Below are 23,101 nucleotides of genomic sequence, written 5' to 3'. Positions count from 1 at the left end.
TTTATCTCAAAAGAATGTTTATTCCACTTTCTTTAGGACATGACTGCAACACATATTCCAACACTTCAGTGCATTGCAATGCAGCTTTTGAATGTCATCATACAGTACGTATAAAAAAACCTAAATGCATGCAGAATCTTGTAGTATTTTCTTAAATATCACATATTCCATAATTGCACATAAAATACAAGTGCTCATTTGTACGAGCATTCAAACATCCATTGCACATAAAAAAAAACAATGTACAGAGTTGAACCTGACTCCAAAAGCTGTGGTAATGTTCAATAAAAATGCGGTCACAGTTTTCACATCTATTTGGGATTAACAAGGCATTTCTGCAGGAAGTGGCTCATGAGGTTGTAAGTGTGATGGCTGGCTGATCCACTGAGTGAATGGTCCTTGTCAGTGTACCACTGAAATGAGAAGTGAAACAAGGTTAGTGGAAAGACTCTCATGCTGAATCTCGTGTAATATTATCAATACTCAATATTTTAAATCATAAATATGTGCTTTATAATTCATGTCAGTTTTTTTCCATTTAAAACGTTCATTCAATCGACACATTCAAAGCCAATATTAGCCCCACTTCCCTCAGCCAATATTTACCATCGCCTCAAAGTCCACTTGCACGTTCACCAGAGCTTTGGAGATCTGTGCCGCCTGCTGGAAATGGACGTTGTCTGCACAGGAAAGACAGTGCTCTCAATACGTGACTGAACATTAAAGCTCAAGTTTCCATTAAGGCAAATGGAGTGCATTCGTGCGAGGCTTTGCTGTGTTTCCTGGCACACTGTTGAGAAATAGAGCTACCACATGCTCAAAAACTGAAAGGAAGAGGATGTGACTGAACGTACCGTCCGCTGTGCCGTGAACCAGTAGATACTGGACTGTTTTGAAGTTCTTTGCTCTGGCCGTCACTGAGGAATTCTGATTATTAAAAGAGATTTTTCACCTTTAATAAACATACTGTACATCTCAAACCTTAACTGTGTAAGTAGTTTTGAGCGGGCTTATATGATATTTACTTTGTAAGAGTCTGAATTGTCCTCTGGCTTGCCCATGTAGCGTTCAGTGTACACTGCATCTGCAAAGTAAAACACAATTTATATCATAATTTCACAGGACAGAGCATGCAGACACGGACATGCACCGCAGCAGATGCTCAAAGAGTTGGCAATATTCTTATAGAGATCAGTAGCCTTATGTGGGACACAAGTTTGCGCATGAGTCTGTTTACAGGTTTTGGTAAGTGCTAAAGCTTACGTAATAAAGGTAAAAAAAAAGGAGGGGTCGAGGGAAATTTGATGCTGCTATTTCTTCAAAATATTTGTCCTAACATTGAATGCAACTGAAGTGTTCAGAGTTGATGTGCATTAAATATCAGCGTTCATTATTTAAGGAATATCACAGTCGACGTTGTGATGTACTGAATATCAACACGGCTGTGATTTATAACACAGTTATACAATATTTGTATATTTGAATATTTTTTGCTCCACCAACCAAACTAGTTCCACAAGTTAACTGAAACTTTTGTTGCCAAGCAACCTAAACATTCTCCTGCACTCAGGTTACAACAGATCAGCTGTTTTTTTAATCATGAATCGTTCAGAACACGTGGCGGAGACGGAGTGATACACAGAGTGAAAAGTCCCAGTGATGTTGTGCTTTATATCCCCACTCATGAAATGCCTCTTATCCAATCACATTACTTGGTTGGAGCTAACTGTTGTATAATTGTATTTATTTTATGTAATACTTATTTGTTTTCATATTTTTAATTTATGTTGTAATTTATTATTTGTAATGATAATACTAATATAAATACAAGTTATCATTAGAAGAAGAAGTCATAGTTGTAGTAGTATTATTATTATAATAATTGTTTTAGCATTATTATTATTAGTAGCAGTTTTAGTAGTATCATTGTTATTAGTAGTAGTATTATAAGTAGTATTTTTATTAGTAGTATTATTACCATTATTATAAATGTAATTACTATTATTTAATTTAACAATTTTTTATTCATTTATTTTTTTAATCCAAATATTATTAAAGGAGTTAATTTGTATATGTCTAAATACATGATGTGTATTTTTAACTTTTAACTTTAATTTTTAACTATTTAAAAAAAAATGTCTTAACTTGAGACGGTATGAGGTGAAGTCTTTGGAAAAGATTGTTCATTTTTTATTAGAAATAAGTGATCTTAACAAACCTCTGCAACTGTTTATTTGCTACTTGTGGAGTCTGTAGAATATGTGGTTGCTGGAAAAGAGTTCTATTGACCAGTTGAATTTGAGCAGGTTTTATCATGCAGGAAAACAGTCCTTGTGAAAAAGAAAGGTTGTCTGAATTGCAATGACCCATCGGATATTATTCTGACGACTATTTCGCTTTTTATGGCGTCATATATGTCACCCTTAACTCCACCTGCATTCATTTGTTTCAAGTTGCTAGCCCAGTTTTAAACAATGACCAGCACTGAAGAGGAAGTGAAGACTATAGTCGAAGGGTTTTACGATTGGAATGTGGGTAATGTAGTTGCGGAGACTGAGAATATTTTAGGAGTGCAAAGCTTGAAAAGGAAGAGGTGGTTTAGAGTTGTATATGCTTAAGTATATATGTGTACCAACCATAATATTCCCACTTGGCTACTGGGGCAACTGCTATTCCACACTTGAAGAGTCCAGTTCCAGCACCCAGGGCCATCGAGGTCACGTAACCACCATATGACTGAAAATCATCAATGGTTACATTAAGAGAGTGTAAAAAACATTACATAAAAGATAGGTGTATGACACAGAGAGAGCAACAAGGCTGAGTAACTTACCCAGCCCCATATAGCTATTCTGTCTTTGTCGATAAATCCCATGTCGATGAATTTCCTACAACAGAGAAGTCATTTATTATCTGATGAAAACAATGAAAACAGACTGTATATGAAGATTTGTCACAGAGGTGTTTGAAAGAGCAGACACACTTTACCTCACAGCAGTTATCTGATCTTCAACTTCAAACGTCCCGAGGCGCTTGTAGATTGAGTGTAATATTTCATCCCCTTGGTAGCCGCTTCCCCTTCCATCAAAGCTGGCGAAGATGATCCCATGTGAACTGGAGAGATACGTTCCCCAGTTCAGCTTGAAACGATAGTCCACCCGCTGGCTGCAGGGGCCGCCATACCTGCACAAGTCAGCAACGGCATTCATCATTGAATGTTAGCATGAGTTCGTTGAATAGAACCTATTCACATGGCGGCACATGTTCCTCTGATGCCACACTCCGCTTCTCTATTGCTTAGTAACAAAATTAACAATAGACTGTAAAATTCAGGTCATAGTTCATGGTAAAACAACATTTTTTTTTAGCTTATTAGCTACTTAAGGCTATGTCACAACAGGTAACCTTAAATTCTTAGCTTACATCAGTACTGATAGCTAACATAATAGCTAGCTAACATTATCGTTAGCTACAAATTTATGCCTTTCGTTTTGTATAGTGTAACTCTATCATGCAGTATTGTAAGCTAAGAAGTAGTTAAATGCTAACGTTAGCTGTTGTGTTACGGTAGCTAATGACTTATCAGACATGTTTTATCTTGAAATACAGCCAAATCATCGTCTAGATTTCACTACCTGTTGTCTTTGGAGCTACTGATCAATCGAGAAGCTGTGAAATTATGATTCGTAAAATTCTCGACGTTTATACAACTTGCAAACGGGAACAAAACAGTCAAACATTATCACAGCTTCCCACCCTGAGCGTGATGTCATAGGAACATGGCCACCGTGTAAATATGGTCTATCATACTGGGACTCAGTGCTGAGGAGTGTTGTTTACTCACACATCAATAAGAAGAGGGTACTTTTTAGACTTCTTGAAATTTGGTGGTAACATCATTTGATACCAAAGATCTGTGTGCAAAAAAGGTTATGGAATGAAAAGAGAGACATGATATTTCAAACATGAAGATTTCAGTCCAAAATAATTTTATAACAGTTTCTGTTTTAAGATGATGATGGAGATACTGTAAAATTAATCCATAAAAAGTGGTGTATTGTCTCACCAAATCCTGCGATCCTTAATGTGCCATACTTCATTGTTGGCATTTGGAATTCTGACAGAATATTTTCCAGTTTCTTGTTGTCCTCAAGAACCGAGATCTCTGAAACATACACAAATATCAAAAATATTTATACTTTTCAATTAAAACAAGAACTTAATCCTTTGACATTATTATTGCTAGCCATTAGAAGTTGGAATATCTATGTGCGTGTGAACATGATTTATGCGCATGCATGTCAATGAGCAGGGCCTTGCACGTCAAGTTCGCAGAGGGCCTTGCCCCCCCCTATGACAGCTCTGTCACAAGCAGTGTTAGCCTGTAGCAAATACAACAGAGCTAACAGCCTCGGGCCCGCTTGGCACCCCCATGAACCAGGCCTTTTTTTCCCTTCAGCCTGCTTATGTTCAAGTCTATAAAAATCTGTACAGAATAATTCCAAAGAGAAGAAGAAATTGCATGTATGACACCCAAAATAACATCACAAAATGACTTTGTAAAATGATGCAAATTGCACTAAACATTTCAAGTGTACATTTCATTAGTGTACGAACCTGCACCCTTGCCCCTGTTGTCCATGAGTGTGTAGAGGGGAAACCCAGGTCCTGGTAAGACAAAAATAGAAAATGCATAAAAAGTTGATCATACATTTGACCTTAGTAGTGACTTTTGTTCACAGATGTTACCCAACACATCACCGTGCATGACTCATTGCTTAAGAGGAAATGTGGATGTTTAACTGACCATAGCAGTCCATTCGGTAGTAAGAGGCGTCAAAGCTGAAGTAAGCAGTGTTGTATTGACACCTGTCCTTATACAGGCCGCAGGTGAGGCACTGAGGGGCCGAGGGGCTGCTTCCAATCATGACCCTGACGAACAGACAAGTAGCAACCTGCGTCACTCATTCATTCAAGTCATGCAAATGCACAAAGGAAAAAACAATATGAGGAATGTGAAAGCAAAACCATAAAACACGAGTCCTTACTTGTAAAGATTCCTCTTTCCGGGTATTCCTTGGTCCTCGTTACTCACAAAATATCTGTGGGAAAGAATTTTAACGAATAAGATTAACATGTTTATACTTCAAAATAATCTTTAAGGTTTATTTTGTTGTCCCAGAAATGTGCGTCATCACTCACATGGCATCTTTTGTTAATTTGGATATGAAGATGACTTCCCACTTCCCTGAGGTAATAGGTGTTGCTTGGCCCTTAACAAGATGCCCTTAGTGAACACTCAACGCCAAAGACATGATGACAGCTACTGAGCAGTCTCAATACCATGACATAATAACAGAAAAAATACTTACATCTTTGACATAATGGATGTGTTTGTAGCCCTTTGTGTCACTCATCACTTTGTAGAAACTGAGCTTATCTTCAGCGAAGAATAAAGGTAAGGGCACATACTGAAAAAAGAAGATATTTTATCGTCTTATACTAAATTACTTGAAGATAAACAATAGATAGTGGTTACTCTTGGGTTACTTACATGGCCCACCCAGCCCGTCTTGCTTCTTTGCTCAAAATTCTGTAAAGAGTTGAAACATTTATTGCGGCAAATAATCTATTTTAAAACCACACATGATCTCCTGACCGGACAGCTACCTGATTTTCTCTAAAGGCGCTTCCGTCAAAGTCGTAGATCTGTACAACCACAAAATTCTGTTGTCTTGTGAGCCACTGCACAGCGAAGCGTTCGTCTGTAAGCCAGGTCACCGAGCACAAAATGTGATCACTGAGCAAAAGGCGACAGAAGGTGACAAGATTTTCACATCAGACAGAACAGGAGCATGTTGTATTTGCCTCATGAGTTAAGGGATGATGTAAACTAAAGATTATACACACCCAGAAGCGACAGAAGCAGGGGGGAGCACCTGTTTGCGTTCGGATGGATTTGTGGTATCAACAACAAACAGTTTCACCTTGGTGAGGCTCGATCCAGCCTAGACAAAATATAATGAAACGTAACATTCTTGATTATTATACATTTTGGTTATAATTGCAGAATACTGCATTTACTTTCTACAAGACAATCCCACCTTTGGGTATGGGACAGCCACTGTTTCCGGATACTGCTCAGATCCATACAAGGAGTACTCCACTTTGTGAACGTCTGTGTCATTAAATTCTGCATATGTCAAGAGTTTGCCAGTCGTCGACCACCATATTGCCCCGTTTGATGCAAACACTTCCTCTGAAAAGGTTGGAGAACAAAATCTGTAACCATCATCCTTACACAGAGACACATTTTTGAAAAAGTAAACACTACTTACCTTCATATACCCAGTCAGGGATACCGTTAAGGATCTCATTCTTTTTCCCATTGTGGGTCACTTGTACAGCTGCAGCGGTGACATCAGATTTTAAGAAAATGTTGTAATCCACGACGTAGGCCTGCAAAACAAAAAGTAATTATAGTTTTTGGTAAATTTAATGACAAATAAAATGTACTGCAAACTGTAATGACTCCCATGTTGCCTTCAGGTACCGAGGCAGCATACGTCAAAGTCATTAATGTTCAAATGACTCCAATACTGGAGTGTGAAGACAGGCGTATGAGATCTGATGGATTAAACCTACATATTTGTTTCCTGTTGGGGCCCACGTGAAGTACTGCACAACAGTTGGAAGCCTTTCAGACTTAACGAATGTTCTGGAAAGAAACATGAAATTAATTAGGCTGATGCCAAGTAAATTAAGAACTATTCAGGTTTATCCATGTAAGAATTTAATAGACTATCAGTGTAAAAACTTCCTTTCAAAATAAAACATGACAACTTACGAACTCTCTCTGTCGTAGATGGAGTACGAGGCAGTGAACGAATGTCTCCAATTCTGTTTGATTGTAAACACACTCTTAATATCAGATTGTTTAAGATCAACCTTGAGCGACAAACACAGTCAAATCTTGTCATACGGACCCATCTTGGGAACACTTTCTCACCTCAGTGTAATTGCTTTCGAAAGCGATGTATTTATAATCACCTGACAACAGGTAATCTGTGGCGTCCACTTGAGCCTTTGAGAAAAGGATTATGGAAATTTTGGTGACAAAAAAAATGATATTCAACATTTAAAACTGAATGTTCATCTATCAAAATATATTACAAAGCTGGAATTGCTCAAATAGAGTGACTCCGCTCTTGTTTCAGCGTTGTGGAGGAAGACATTCCCATCTCGTGCTTTATGCAGATACTCCTTGTCTGCAGATATAACACATAACAAATGACACGTGAGAGATTTTCTACACTCTTTACACTCTTATTATCAAGTCTGCATAACAGAGGTGTACCTGATATCCAGTACAAATTGTAGGATCTCCACCTAATGGTGTCATTGAAGTAATCATCAAAGGTGAACGGCCTTTTGGCACCTTCAGATTCTGAAATTAGGCACATGTTACGTTTATTTTGAGCAAATGTAAAATGTACACAGGGTGGCGCTATTTCAGCTGCATGCTGTGACACTGCATGCACACAGAGCAACTTTTAAATCAAGTTGTCAAACTTTGCCACGGTAACAAGTCTAACAGATGACTAAAAAACACACATAAAACAGGACAGGTGACAAAAACATGTAAGCTACTTGCAAAAACATATATGAAGTCTGTTGAATTGTATTTATATAGCACGTGATTTTCATCCTTAATGTTGCACGAGCTGTTTTAGACTATTTTCACACCTGGCACAGATACACACGCACAGAAAGGCATGCAAAAACAGGCCTGAGCTTTAACTTACTGCTTAAATAAACTGCTGTGATTGTAATTAGCGTGATGACGACAGCCGCCCCTACCACCCCCCACAGCACCTTGCTGCAGCCCTGTGAAAGGTGACAAAAGATGCAGGGGGATAAATCATCTGAAAACACACAACACAAGATGATGCTGCGTTCAGGTACTCGTTTAGTAGTCATTCATGATCATTTAACCCAACAGGGAGCTCTCCATTTTATCCACAGTGAGTATTTCTGTATTAACTCATATTTTTTTCCACTGCTGAAGCTGATGGTAAATCGATTACTGACCATGGCGCAGAGGAGGAAGAAGTCGCCGTCAAGCTTCTTTTCGGTCTCTAAAATCCTCGTTAAGTCGATGGAGTTGAGTTTAAAGTGACTTCTTGGAGACGCAGCTTGGTTAACATACTCTCACAACAAAAACTCGTAACAATGGCTGTAAACTAAAAATGGTAACACAAGAAAACTGAGCTCCTTCCCACTTTAGCGTCTCACACTTCCCGCTGCATTCCTGAAAAGAAGTCCGACAGACCAGACCAGACAGAGATGCCTCCCTGAAGTCAGCAGCTTGCACAACTTTTCCAAGAGCGCACAACTTGGCATTTAGGAAGTGGCTTTTCCAGCGAGGGCGCAAGTCTTTCACATCAGCTTCACCTCCCACCCCGATTAAACACGTTTAGCCACATTTTCCAGTCATTAAAGTACCATAATAAAAGATTCTAACACAGGTAATTAGGAAGAAAGTGCTTTTATTATATCATGCATTTTATTAAAAGCCAGAAAGTGGACATAACATTATGACTCCATTATCCATATATCTTGCAATACTGGTTTCTTAAGTGTATGCGGAAAACAATTCTTAAAGAACATTTCTAAAAATAGAAGCCCTGACTGGCTGAACAGTAGTGACTCACTAACAGTTGGATTTAATGGAAAATCACCAGCACCTGTTTGTCTGTGTGTGTTGACAGGTGGGCTCTGAGGGGCCACAACAGGCTCAGTGGCTCCCATCTCATGAGACCACAGAGCTTTGAGAGGAAGAATAATTTCTTCTTTGTATCAGCTCACTTATCTTTAAATTCAACATGTAGAATCCCAACAATCACAGTGCATATTTTTACCTTATATCTTAGATATTTATGACAGAAGCCTTTTACCAATAAAATAAAGAGACATATTGTACTTGTTTGCAGCACATGCTTAAACCCTCCACCATCAGTTGCCCCAGTTATCATGAGCATTGCATGAATCAGTTTGAAGGTGAAATATGCTGGTCAAGCCTCATGGTCAGATGAGTACAGAAGCCCTTAGCGGACATGCACCCATACATTATATTTACTCCCGTGATAACGAGTTATTTCTTGTTTTCTCGAGATCTCAACTTATTTTTCTTGTTATCGTTAATGACGTGGCACCACCATAACGTCAGATGATCAGAACTTGTATCCCCAGAGTTGCAAAAGCACAAAACGAACATAGAAACAGGCTAACTTCACTAGTGCGGGCAATGGCAGCATGGCATAGTCTGTAATATCACAGTGACGAGCCGGAAAATTATCCCGTCATAATGGGAAAACCAGCTCTGTTATCCTGAGATAACAAGAAAAATAATTACAGATCTCGAGAAAACGATAAGAAATAACTCGTTATCACGGAAAACTGAGTAAGTAAAATGTATGGATGCATGTCCTCTAAGGGCTTCAGTAGATGAGAATACAACATAAGTCAATGTTTATCTAAGTCTGATGTAAGTGCTCGACTATTAATCTTCATCGTCTGAGCTCGGCATCACTTGTCTTGCGTGTTCAACGTAGTCGAAATCAGAAAACTTCACGGCGAGGTCCTTCCACTTGACGCATTTGTTGACCTTCTTTCCGTTGACTGTCACCACAAAGTTTTTCACGTGTAGAGATGGGCACTCGAGCCCGTGGAAGAGCATCATGGAGCCCCATCTCTGCAAAGGAAATCAGAAGTTCAAACATGAAAGTGTTTATAAGGTAGCGTATGTACTGTGGGTCTAAACTCAGAGACGACACAACTAAATGACAACATTGATGCTGTGTGCCGTTTGCTGAGATCAAGTTTGAGAAAAAATATTGAGTAATGGCCTTAAAAAGATTAATTGGAATCATCTGGAATCTCATGTGATTCTCTGACTCATTGTTTATCACATTTGGAAAGACCTATTTCAGTACTGATGGGAAGTCTTGACTCATTTTCCCTTGTTTAATTGTTTAGAAACCTATCTATGACCCTCACCAATACATAAAGTAGTCTCTCTTAATGCCGTCGTATTGTAACTTCATGGCTGTAGTTTCATATTTAACACGCACACAGTAAAGTTACATTTCTCCCCTCATCTAACTTTCAGCAAGAGGCAAATGCATTTCAAAACCATTCCATAAAGCTTATTTTTTATCCCAACTAGAAGAAACCTGACTAAAAAACTGAAATACATTTACCTGTCCGCAGTGTTTGCATGATATGAAGCCATTGGTCTCATAATCTAGAAGTCTCTCTTGAAGTCTGGTGTTTTCGGTCTGAATGAAAAGGTCACTGAAAAAAAAAACAGAAAAATTTGGTTGGCTATTGAACAATTTGCTATGCAAGCAGGGTATAATTTACAGTGGCCGACAAGGGCAATCGCGCTGCAACGGCGCAAACGATTTCCAACTACTGGCACTATCAGCTGACTCTGCCAGTTGTCGGGCTCTGAGTACAGGGGTGTGTCTGTGTTTACTCCTCGAACTCGTCCAAACTCCCGAAGCCGCTGTGCTAATTAGAGGAGTTAACACCATCACTTCCCTGTGCTCAGAGCCCAACACCGGGCAGAGTAATCTAAAAGTAGCCTACTGCTAGCTGCACGGCTAATGCCAGGTAGCTAACAGAAACTACACTTAGCAGTGGTTACTTTAGCAAAGCCAATGTCAGTTTTGACAAGCTCTGATATGTAATAAATTTACTGTCTCGTCTCCCTCTCTGTCCCGCAAATACTATAACCTGTTACACCTAGCGCCCCTACAGGCCTGGAGCACTTCCGTTGTGTCGACTGGATTTGCATCACTTTTCTTTTGCATGTGTTTTCTAGGTTTGTGTTTTTGATTTTGCAGTGTTTCTGTGCAGTGCGTTTGATGTTAAAGGCCCTGGAAACTCGGCTCCAAATAGCAAAAAAGCATATATGATACCAGAGTTGAGTGTGTCATAAAGTATCCACAAAAATCTTAGTGAAAGTAAACGTTCAGAACCACTAGAAAACCTTGTTGAAAAACTTCTCAGGGTATGTGGACACGTGTTAGCTCAGACTCAGAGAGGAAGATTGATCGCGAGCTGAGAAGTGTTATTGCGCCTGTGAGGGTGGGACAACTGCGGTTGATTATTTCACGATTGGTTCATGGAATTAATTACATAATAAATGCAGTAACATAACCACGCCTAATTCAACCCCAATTGGAACTTTTTAGATGCATACTGGTAGGTACATAAGACACTAAATTACATACTGAAGGATTTTGTGGATTTGGGTTTCCAGGGGCTTTAATGCATTTGTTTTGGCCTTTTTTTCATTCGCTGCTCATTTCCATCGTTGCATGTGTTTTTGAATTTGTTTCTTCTAATGGAAACAGGTAGGGCCGTTGCAGCTTGATTGCCCTTGTCAGCCACCGTAATAATTCATCATTAGAATTTAATAACAGTTGTTGCATTAATTCGTCACTAAACATCTCAGAATTTAAATTCATACCTAAACTGTGATGTTACGTTGACTTTGTGCACGTTTCCGATGACCTGAATGTCTTCCCCGGTGCAGGCAGGCCTGCTGCAGCCGCGGCAGCTGAACTTCACGTCAGACGGGTTCTCGTTCTTTATGTCTTTCTGCCTCCTTTTTGTTGCTCTCACCCTGTCCTCCATTATAGAATGAAACTGAAACTCTTCGACCTGATGAAAAGAAAAAAACAAAAAACAGTCTTACACCAACCTTAATTAATTGACCCAAAAAAGTACTTAAATGAACATACCTTTTTGCGATAGTCTTCTGGATTCAAGGCTCTGATTTTGCCAATGGCTTTGTTCATCATGTTAATGCGGTACTCATTGACGCACTCCTTTTCTGCCACCCCAGAGTTCTTGGTGTCGATCAGAATGTAGCTGCTGCCCTCAGCTCTTCCTCTGCCTTTAGTCTGAAAAGGTAATTAAACAGTCATTGGGAATCAAGCGCTCATTTTTTTTCAATTTACAAGAACTGGACAAATAATTGATAAAAGGCATTTGACATCTGACTTCACTGACCTGAATCATTCCAATCTCATTGGTCAGTAGACCATATTGTATCACAATGTTGCACTCTGGTATGTCCAAACCTTCCTCAGCCACTGATGTAGCAATCAGCAAGTTGACTTCACCTTTGCCAAATTTTTTCAACACGTCCTTCTGCTCTGCCTGAATAACACAAGAATTAAATTTCAAGATCGCAGGACACTACTGACGATGTACCTTAGTTTGTAATGCAACATGCACTCACAGCGGTCATTGGTTTAACAACACTCTGGTCTCCTCCTCCAATGATGTACGAGGCTTTCACTCCAATGTCAGCAAACTTCGGGTTTTCCTGAATCCAGTTAGTTAGAGCAATGGCGCTGCGACGTGTTTTGGTGAAAATGATCCCACGAGGCGCATCCCGGGTGCTGAACTCTTGCAGAATATTAACTCTTAGTTTTGACAGGCTGTCATTTTCATAAGCGGGGATCTCTGTGAGCTTCTGCAACTCTTCCTTTTTCTCTGCAAGACATACAATCGAAAACCAGAGGTAAAGTTTTTGACATTTTGGGAGATACTCTGTGATACTCCTTTGTGAGATTATTAATAATGCTGTCTGGTGAATAAACAGCTACAGCAAGCAGCTTGTTAGCTTAGCATAGCTTAGCAAAGAGATTGGAAAAAGGCATTGACATACAAAGTGGATCAAGCCACTGTCACCCATTGTATTTGAAATACCATTTAGAAGCTTTATCAGAGATGTGGACTTGAGACTTGGTGACTTGGACTCGAGTCAACGTTTTCTTGCACTAGGCTGTAAACATAATTATTTTTGCTGCTAAGTTCGATATCTTAAATTAGGGGTTTAAGGGAGATGACTCGCGTTAGGACCCAGCCTCAAGTGGCCACTTGAGGAACTGCAGTTTTTGGCGTTTCCTTGCTCCCCTCATTTTTTAGCTCACATAGAAAATCTGGACAAGCTAGCCAAACTTCACCAAATACAACATTATTATAAGCCTAACCTTTCCTTTTCCTCCTAAACATACATTGGTTGGCATGTAACCAGCAGTAAAAACTTTTACACCTTGGCTTTTGTACATATTAAACAACTGTAGAGGTTCTGGCTAGTAGACATTTTGAACAGAGCTAGGCTAGCTGTTTCAGTCTGTTTCCAGTCTCGATGCTTTGCTAAGCTAACCAGCAGCTAGCAATATATTTACCAAACACATATGAGTGGTGTAGATCTTTCCATCTTACTCTCATCAAAGAGTTTAAAAATTAAAAATGCTACAGAGCATACAGTCTACAGCATTGACAATGAAGTCAAGAAGTATTTCATGGTAGTAATTGACTGGGGCTGAACACTACCGTACCGTTAAACAAATTGAAGAGGAATCTCTCAGTATCTGTGATTTGTATGATCTGCTCCTCCTCTGCTGGTGTCTTCCTCTTTAACTCCTCCTCGTGGTACTTCTTCAGGAAACTGAAGGAATCACACATGCGGATGGTGTTGCTGAGATTCAGGCCCTCGTTGTACTGTCGAAGGTGATCCGCACAAACCCGCACTTTGTGATCTTCCTCTGTTGCCGCTAAAATGGATTGAAATACGTTTTTAGATGGCAACAGGCCAGGCAGCAAGTTATTGAAAAACTGAAGCTGAACCAGTGTTAACTCTGAAGAAATGCATTAAGAGTTGTACTCACCTATTCGCTCTTTTTGAACAACCCACTGTTCATAAATCTGAGAGCCAAGGTCACAGGTGGGACTCAGATTGGCATGGGTATGAATGGCATTCATGATATTCTTGATGACATCACCAAAGGGGTCCTGAAATTAATATTTGGTTGCATAAACACAAAACACTACTTAGAAAAAGACTGTAGTAATAAAATACATGACAAAGATGAGTCATCTCCTGTTAAACATACCTGGTTTCTGTCTTCAACAGTTACAACTTTTGTCCTTTGTTCCTTTTTGTATTCCCCAAGTCCCCTTGTCATGATATTGGAAGCATCCAAGTTTGCACAAATCTACAAGACACAGATTTGCAGTGTTAGAATCAATCACATCACATATCTATCTCAGTGATTCACACAGTTTGAATGTCTGTATGCGTGACACAGATTTGAAGCCAAGAGGCTGTTTTCAATTTATTTAAGCTTGTAGCAGTAGGAGACTTTATGGCTGCCCCGAGTGCACAGGCAGTGTGGAACATTGGAAACAGCTTTGCTGGGTGAACATGATCCTCGACAGTAAACTGGGGCAGGTTTTTAAGATGAGATAGTGAATGTTTGGGAGTGAAAAAGAGGTTGATACATTAATGTACAAAGGATGGCAAAAATGTGATGTAATCCAATGGAAGTACACTTAAATAAATTCTGCTTTTGTGAAGCTGACAATAGTTACACTGTTACAACATAACTTAATTAATCTCTGACAGAATTTTAAAGGCCAAGAGTTTCTGTTTACATACATTTTCAAAATTGAATTATGCTTTCCCAACATACGCAAAAGACACATCAAAATGAGATTAACTTCTTTGTTTTTTTTTACCAAAATTTGCAAAGAAATTGAAAATTGAAACTCAGACCCACATATCTATAAGGCAAAATGGCTTTGCCTATTTATAACTGACGAATGTAGCACTAGGCTCTTTCAGTCTGTGTGCTGTAAATTGCATTGTTGGACACTGACCCTTTGGCTGCAGTGACAGGTATTTAGAGTTCTATTTTCTTCCTGGCGGTCTCATTTGCTTTTGCAGATCATAAAGAGGCATCAGTATTAATTTTAACCAGTTTACTTTTTTTAAGTAAGTTTAAGTTTCGATAAAATCAGTAAAAATCAGACAGTTTTAGTTTTTACAATGGGTGTGTATTGCTTGAACTCTTAGGTCCACAGGCAGTAGTCTTTTGGCCATCCCACGTTCAAATTCCAAAGCAGGGGAGGCTGCTTTCAGTATCTATTTCCCAAGACAATGGAACACCCAGATTAAAGCATATTAAAAACCATACTGTTGTCATCAATTTATGGCTAAAACTTTTAGTGTGTGTGTGTGTGTGTGAGCGAGAGAGAGTGTGTAAGCGTTGTGATATTGATATTTGACTATTTATTTATTTCATTTTGTTCTCTCTGCTCTGAAGTTTGACTTTGGATTATAACTTTTGTGATAATGTGTTTGCCTTTCACTTCATGTGAAGTACATTGCGTTGCCCTGTGTATGAAATGTGCTTTATAGATAAAGGTCGACTTGACTTTGACTTGCGCGGAATGTTCCGGGGGTAGAGTGAGTGACATCATCACTAGAGTGGAGAGGAGCGTACAAAACAGCTTCAAACCTTCTCAACGTTTTGCTCTGTAGCCCACAATTTTTATACTTTACACACGAAGGTTTACCCTCAAAACGTGGGAAAATGTCTCTACTCGCTCACATATAGTTTTGAAGCGTAACGGATTTACAGTTTTTGCGTAAGAAGCCTCCAAGCAACATTAGTGCCGGCCAACTGCTCAAGCTACTCCAATTTTAAATAAGGCCAGAAATTTCTTGCGCAAACCACTTGGGAGCACTTTTTAATTTTGCTCCTCTTGTCACATTTTTGGCACTACGAACATGAAACCAAAATCAATGCCTTCAGCAAAGTCTTCTGGTTCGTAAAATATCAACATTAAGCTTAAAGGAGTTTCAGTTTGCCTTTAATATAAGCCATTTTGAGAGGTGAGTTTTCTGCTTTTTGCCTCCACCTGGTTCTTCTCATGGAGCAACTTTTGCTGGCCTGGTTTGCAAGGTTCTTCAGTAATTCAGGCTAACTGTTATATAATTTGCAATGCTAATTTTGGGTAGCATAAAAAACAGGGTTTAAACTAAATGTACATACAGAAAAAAATGAACAATCGACTGCTTGGAGTGTCTTTTAGTGGCTACAACCGAAGCTAAACAAGACATTTGACTGTGTAAACTATTTTATTTTGTCCTGTACAGCAGTTTCTAACTGTTTTAAGTATGTTTGATAGTCATAAAGTAGCAAAATAAGATAAAACTAATAAGGTATGTACAGGACAAGACGTACCTCACTGAAGTCTACCTAGGTTCACACATAAAGCTGAGAATGTTTCTTACGCGTAGTATGTGCTCCTCTGCTTGCTCCATTCTTGTGGCTTCCCCGACCCCCGGCGAGGCAGTCAGGCCCAGGATCTGAGGCAGGGGCGAGGTCTCCTTCTGCTCCTTCTTCAGCCTTATGTTCTTGTGTTTCTGCTTCAGGTAACGCATCATTATGTGGTTGTAGACCTCTCCTTTTTGAGTGTGGTGACACTCATCTATCACGATCAGTGACAGATCTACAGCACAGAAGCAGAAGGCATAAGATGAGGTTATTTACTATAGGACTTCAGGAGTGTTCAGTAAGATTAGAGCTTGCGTTGTTATAAAATAACATTTACATTTCTGCATTTCCCACTCTATTATCATCCAGGGACAAAATTGTATAAAAAAAGAAACATTGCAATTTTCTCAACAAGGCGGTGCCCAGTTTTGACTCATTTATTTACGGATTTTCACTCGTAAGGGAGAGATCCACCCACACAAACCAGGTCTTTTCTAGGAACCTGACGCAGCAGTTTAAGCCACACAATAACAAACGCTGGAAAAGGTCTACTTCAAACATATCTTTAAATAACTTTAATTTATTTTTGTATTTCACAAAAGTGTACGGTAGGTGGAATATAATCATTCACAATGACGTCTACAAGTCAAACCAGAGAGGTACAAATTTGTCCCTGGGGTGAGAGAGTATGGAGAGTGGCAGCTTGATGTACAGCGGGTGATAGAAGCTCTCATGTGAATTTGATCAGCCACACACTGATGGCTTGAACAGACGTGTGGCCTGGAAAGCAGCAGATAGAAAAAAAAAAAAATGCTTTCAGGCGTTTCAACAAACAGCATATGTTCCACTGAGGTGGCTATTCCACCTTGGACTGGTGAGTGCCAACAAGAGTGAACAGCAGAGCCGGAAGACTTTGACAAGATCCTGTCAGGTATTATCAGGGGAGATGTTATGAGTCCTCTGGGTGGCTTTCTATTCCAATAGCTGTCAGTGTCTGCGGTGTCAGCCTGGACAGGTTTTAACTAAAGGTTTTCAAAGGTTCTAAAAAATAATGGTTGGGATGTTGTGTCTGATTTTGAATGTTGTTTCAAAGAAAACTCAAGCCAAATTACATTTCTGAGCGAAGGAAAAGTTCTTGTTTTCATACCGCTCAAGTTCACCCCTTCGTCCTCCCCTTTGTTAGACCTCTCCAAGTAATTTTCAAGAATCTGGGCTGTGCAGATGATGACGTCATTCCTCCTCACAATCTCTGTGAAGGAGATTTTGTGCTGGCAGTCTCCGCTGACTCTCTCCACTTTATACGTGTGCTTCAAAAAACGCAGGAACTCTGCAGAATAATGCTGCTCCACAAGGGGAACCTGCAGGACACCAGAGCACAATCAGTGTTATAATGATGATGCTTTCAAGTCAAGTAATTAACAAAAGATTGTTTTAATTACTGCAAAGTTCCTGATAAGTTATTTTTGATCACAATAACTACAGTGTTACGGCTATGTTGACAACAATCTGGCACACAAATATAACCAGGATTTTTTTCCTCTTTGGTTAGGGCAGGGTTCACATGTGCAACGATTTAGAGGATTCTGTTGTTGATTGTTTAAGGATCAACCAAAAGACACTCCCTTTTCTGCACAAACGCAACCAAGTTACTTCTTCCCCCACCACCAGATCACTTCAGTCACATGCCATCACTTTTTCTCAGGCTTTCTAAAAACTCAATTAAATAAGTTTATAGCTGGAAAAACGTTTCATCCAAAATGAAGTAAGGACTGATTTTCCAGCGCTGAGCAGATCCGAGCAGGGCCAAATAGTAACAAAGTGCAGGGGAATATCTAAACCTCATGGCATGTAGCTTGTGGTGGGCTGACCCACATGTGCAAATTGACTGAGATAGAATGTTTTCTTTGGATTTTCAACGGGATATATGTAGGTTACCATAATAGCGCAAAGCCATACAGTGATTGAAAAAGGTACCAGACTCGTGTGGCAGTACCTTGTTCACCAGGACGACCACTTTCCCTGATCGCCCTTCCGCCCTCCTGCTGTCCAGATGTATTTTGGTAATGTAAACTGCAACTCTGGTTTTACCACTTCCCGTCGGGAGGCATATGATGATGTTTTTCCCCTCCAAGGCAGGTCTAGCGACTTCCATCTGATAGTCTCGAAGAACAATATGCGCTCTTTCTGGGCCTGCAGCTGAGTCAGTCCCATCTGTAATGCAGAGCAGAGGTTCAGCCAGACAAAACTTCTCTCCATGTCAGCAAGCCACAATTACAGGCATCAGCAGCAGGAAAAGACTGGGCTTGTCATTGTTGTTCCATCCCTGTAGTGGAATGTTTATTTTTAATGCTGCTATTAAAAAGGAAAATCAGACTGTACGCTTATGCACACTGAACTTTACAACACAAACAGAAGCACCTATAAGCCCCATGTCTATAAATCATCATGCACCATTTCGTTAATCCAGACCAGACGCCAAAGGATTTAAAACCTGCACACAAAGCAGGCCAATGTATACACCCCATTTAATTGTTACAGTACAAATTAATATATTTAATCTGTTTTTATGTCTGACTGATCTAAAACTGGAAATCACATTAAAAGGAGGCCTCAAATTTTCCAGTATTAATCAAGGCCCCATGTTTCCTTGCACAAGCCAACTTCTGCATGTCTTTCTCAACCATTCAGAGTTTCGCATACAGCTCTGAGTGTTGCATCCTTTCATCACATGCCATCTCATGTCTATCGTGGCGGCTTTTTGTCTCATTTTCCTGTTTGCAAAGACAGCAGATTTACCATGATCCACTTCACAGACTTCTAGTCGCTGGAAGGCTGTGACGCATTGCTCTGTCTGGGCTGGGGATAAAACATGACTTAGTCAACAAGCTCAATGTGCACCCCCGCCACGCTTTCTCTGCTAACCTCACCCTCTCAATTTGAGGTTCTGCATTTCCCCCCAGAAAGTTACTTTTTTTTTTCCCTGCACAGAGACAGTGTGTAATTTTGCTTCTCAGGACTTGGTATGTCAGAGGTTAAAGAGCTCTCTCTCGAGCAACTTCATGGTAGTAAATACACGTCTGTGCCGACGGAGAGCTAGAGCTCGAAAAACAATGAGGAGTAAACACTGGCTTGTGTGGCCCCCTGAAACTCCAGATGCTAAAGTTATTAGAGAAGAAAAGTCAACAATCAGAAATACCATTCCAATACGCACAGAACGCCTGAAGGATTATTTTTCAGTTTCAGATTCTAGGCTCAGAAATTCTGGACATGCGAGTCAGGCTGGTGGAACGATAACACATGTAAGCCATTCTGTGTAGACCTCGCGTGTTCACAGGATTACTCATAATGCGACCAACTGTACTACAACCTGATATTAAGAAAATAAGAGACCCCTTTAGAGCCAATTCTGTTCTCTGGGTTTATTATCGCTAAATTCCAAACTAGCACTTTATATAAGCACACTTGCTAATGCTGTCAATCAAGAGAAGCATAATGCAGGCCCAGAGGCGTATTAAAACTCAAAATTAAACTTTTCCTTTACACTACTTTAGGATTAGGTCAAATACTTCCAGCATGTGGTTTTTATTTGAATCTCTGCACAGGCTCCCTCCTCTTTGACCCCTACGTGGTTTATCATGATACACACACATGGAACAAGTTCTGCGGTGACAAGCAGGCAGCACGGAGAAATGTTCCAAACTTTCTGCCTTTATGATGCAACAGGGCATCCTTTTTCTCCCTATGACTTAGGTTATGCTTTTCGTGTGTGGTCTACCGGGGTTAGGACAAGAGCAAGATCACAGGCATAATTTATATGAAGCAGTCCCACCTGGCTGCAAGCGCTCCAAGCTGTTTGGCTGTGGTCTGGATTCAACCATCATTCCTTCGTACAGGTCTGAAAAGATATCAACATGGGTATAAAAATCACAGTAAAAAAGGGAAAGGGATAAATCTCTGTTGGGAATGTCAGCCGATAAAGGGTCAGTTCACTCAAATGAGCAAATTCACAACTAATCCCTTGTGGTATTTTCCATGCACACTTACAGATTCACTTACTACTGCTGTAAGATATGCGTCTCTGCCTTTCCAATACGAAAAAGACTAACTGGATTTAATGTGTAGTTCTTAAAGGGATAGTTCAGGTTTTTTGAAGTGAGGTTGTATGAGGTACAATAGGGACTTTAAGCAGTGACGGCTGAAGGGTAGGCTACAGCATTAGAAATAAAGAGGTTCCAATTTTGCGCACTTCCTGTCGTTGTAGCCCTGCTGTCTACTAGCAGACTGGTTTGCCGTAGTCAGTACAACGTCAGAGTGTAAGCAGTAATTAAACATTTTTTAGCGTATTAGACACTGTCATTTTTTTATATTCTATTCTACCTTTAGTAGTTGTTTGGATTATTAGTATTATTAGTATTTTGTTAAAGATACTAATAACTAATAAAGATAGAGATCAAATTGCTCACTGACATTACATTTCTACTACTATAGCAACCCACTGGAATGTTTCATGGGCACAGCAGTCGTCCCTAATAGTAAGTGTACTATGTACAGTTGATAACAGTCAGCACGACCCCTGTTAGGAGAAGCTAGCCGGAGTGTCTACACGGAAGCTAAGCTATGTACCTCTGCAGACAGGGCCAAGAGTACCACGTGTGCTGCACGTACCGTGCGCTGCATGTGTAGGTATACAGGGCTGTCGTGCAGAGTAAGACATTGTGCTGAGGGACAGGCCTGTCTGACGCCAAGTGGAAGCGGTGACAAAAATAAAAAATACAGCGTACACTTAAACTGAAATGTTTTAAATATGTATGACTCTTTAGTGGCTAAATGTGGTACTTGTGACACCTTCTGCAGCAGTGCTTATCTTAGCTTCCGTGTAGGAACTCCGACCAGCTTCTCCTACCAGGGACTGTTACCTACTGTACGTAGATACACTTACTATTGATAAGTACCTCATACAACCCCACTTAAAAAAAAAAAAACTATCCCTTTAAAGCCTCCATAAATTACACTTACAAAAAGCAATGTCTCCGTTTCTCATGATAACCCACAGGCCAGGTTCCATGTTGACAAATGTGATCCATGTGAGTGTTTTATGACTAATTTAGAAAATCATGTAGACACATGATAAATATATTTTTTCACTGATTGTTATAGAGAGGAGCTGTGTTAGACCTTGATTCTGAGGCTTCTCTGTTACGCTGATTTCCATGAACTCTGGGCTATCACTTCTTTCAGCTACTGCTGGTCTCTCCTCCATTGTTACGTCACTTCCTGTGTGTTCATCTTTACATGAAGACCGTTTCTCATCTGAGCCTGTAGAGAAATGTTATAAAAAAAATCACACATTTAAAGTTATACATTAATAATCGTTTTAACTGTCTATAATAAAGTTGGAATACAGCCAAATTGCATTCCCTGCGACGGGTGTGGGCTCCAGTAAAGTTGAGTCACCTAGCTTGTCGCAGTCAGGTGATCCTCCAGTCAGCTCATACAGGTTCTGGTGTCCAGTGTCACGCAGAACACTGAGAAATGTAGAATACCACTGTCGACCTCTCACGATTGCTCTCAGAAGCTCTCGGGCTCCACTCCTGAGCCCTTTATTCTTTATTGTAGCTTCTATCTATAAAATGACATATTAACTGGAGTTATGCAATCAGAACGAAGTGCAGCGCTCGAAAACAGAGATGTGTGCATTTGTCTGCCATCTTGTGGTCAATGGCTGCAAAGGCTGCTGAGGCTCTGATCAACCCCAAAAGAAACATTGTCAGTACTTTAACGGTGTACTTACAAGCTCCTTGTCGTCTTGGCTCAGCAGTTCTCTTGCGAAACACATATGGCACACATCATCAGTCTTCATCTCAATAAGACTTGGGGACAGTATCTGTATAAGCTTGACACAGTAATCATTCTCTGCGTCTTCTTCAGGTTTTCGGTGATTCACCTCTATGTATTCCGCTGCGTTTTCTAAACCTGCATTTACCAGCGCGTCAACAAACGCCCTGAACCATCCAGGGCTGTGAGGCTTTTTGGTGACGGCCCATAGGAGAAGATCTACAGCCGCTAAATTAGTCTCGTACTTCGCTTTCTGTCTGATCCGATCCCTTACGTCGTTTTCGATCAAATTCACATGATCCAGGACACGCTCCACCTCAATCAGCTCTCGCAACCTCGGTGTAAGGTCATCAACGAGACGAACGTTTGCATCATCCTGGTCAGACGCCATTACGACCCACCAAAACAGTAGCACTGCTCACTGTGCTGTGCTACAGGCTGGCTCTGTGCAGTTCAAAACAACTGGGGGTAAAATGATGATTCACTGTAACAAGGAAAGCGAAACAATTTCGGTTTCGTTTCTGCAGAATCTCCTGATTTAAACTGGCCACTAGGTGTCAGTATCGGAACGTATTAGAAAATATTCCATGCACTTGCAGGTCTATAAACACTGTCATGAAACTGAAAGAGGCAATTTTCTACTGTTAAAAACTATGGACAATGGACCAAAGTGTAGTGAAACAGAATATTCTGCAATGTTATTGAGTTGTAGTGTTAAATTACATGTTATTGTTGGCATGCAATCAAATCATGCAGTTATTTCCTTCTGGAGGAATGAGTGTGTTTGGGTGCTAGGACAATCATACTGTGATGGAGACTCATAAATACACATGTGTACATACATTTCTCTGATGACTGCTGATAGTATGCCTCATAAAGCAGGTAAGCATACTCATTGAGAGTTGTGTATGTGTCACTGATGCTTGCATTATTACAAATGTATCAATTGTATGATCAGTGTTGTAGAAGATCTCTGTGAGTACATGTTTACCAAATATCACCTTTAGTTACTTACGAAAATATCCCAGCACATGCCTGGGTCTAATCAGCTAGATTAATTAAAAACACCTGTATTGATGAGCAAATAACTAGTGGAGTTATATTTGGATTTACCTTTA

General features: G+C 40.0%; 2 protein-coding genes across 2 annotated transcripts; both read right to left on the bottom strand.

The window, feature by feature from the left end:
• Nucleotides 1-28: 28 nt before the first annotated feature.
• Nucleotides 29-8,339, bottom strand: fap (fibroblast activation protein, alpha). Its single transcript, XM_069663054.1, has 26 exons — nucleotides 8,092-8,339; nucleotides 7,806-7,887; nucleotides 7,358-7,447; nucleotides 7,174-7,268; nucleotides 7,010-7,084; nucleotides 6,848-6,900; nucleotides 6,646-6,718; nucleotides 6,339-6,459; nucleotides 6,105-6,259; nucleotides 5,911-6,008; nucleotides 5,671-5,800; nucleotides 5,555-5,593; nucleotides 5,373-5,471; nucleotides 5,203-5,273; nucleotides 5,049-5,102; nucleotides 4,808-4,932; nucleotides 4,618-4,668; nucleotides 4,067-4,165; nucleotides 3,845-3,914; nucleotides 2,989-3,183; nucleotides 2,834-2,888; nucleotides 2,637-2,736; nucleotides 1,026-1,084; nucleotides 855-927; nucleotides 607-680; nucleotides 29-413 (listed from the first exon to the last, which is right to left on the bottom strand). Exons 1-26 carry the CDS (start codon nucleotides 8,092-8,094, stop codon nucleotides 312-314), a joined length of 2,241 nt encoding a protein of 746 aa, XP_069519155.1. The 5' UTR covers nucleotides 8,095-8,339; the 3' UTR covers nucleotides 29-311.
• Nucleotides 8,340-8,541: 202 nt separating this feature from the next.
• Nucleotides 8,542-22,455, bottom strand: ifih1 (interferon induced with helicase C domain 1). Its single transcript, XM_069662986.1, has 16 exons — nucleotides 21,940-22,455; nucleotides 21,603-21,771; nucleotides 21,324-21,464; nucleotides 19,978-20,043; nucleotides 18,142-18,359; nucleotides 17,296-17,506; nucleotides 16,166-16,383; nucleotides 13,980-14,081; nucleotides 13,755-13,878; nucleotides 13,425-13,640; nucleotides 12,317-12,573; nucleotides 12,085-12,234; nucleotides 11,814-11,975; nucleotides 11,540-11,733; nucleotides 10,263-10,356; nucleotides 8,542-9,754 (listed from the first exon to the last, which is right to left on the bottom strand). The coding sequence occupies exons 1-16, from the start codon at nucleotides 22,372-22,374 to the stop codon at nucleotides 9,563-9,565; spliced, it is 2,949 nt and encodes a 982-aa protein (XP_069519087.1). The 5' UTR covers nucleotides 22,375-22,455; the 3' UTR covers nucleotides 8,542-9,562.
• Nucleotides 22,456-23,101: the final 646 nt, after the last annotated feature.

This window comes from Semicossyphus pulcher, unplaced genomic scaffold (genome assembly GCF_022749685.1).
Source record: "Semicossyphus pulcher isolate SPU_LCO1_2020_fin unplaced genomic scaffold, fSemPul1.0.p SCAF_15, whole genome shotgun sequence".
NCBI lineage: Eukaryota > Metazoa > Chordata > Actinopteri > Labriformes > Labridae > Semicossyphus > Semicossyphus pulcher.
The sequence above is the reverse complement of the archived record's forward strand: the minus strand, read 5'-3'. Positions and strand labels throughout refer to the sequence as shown.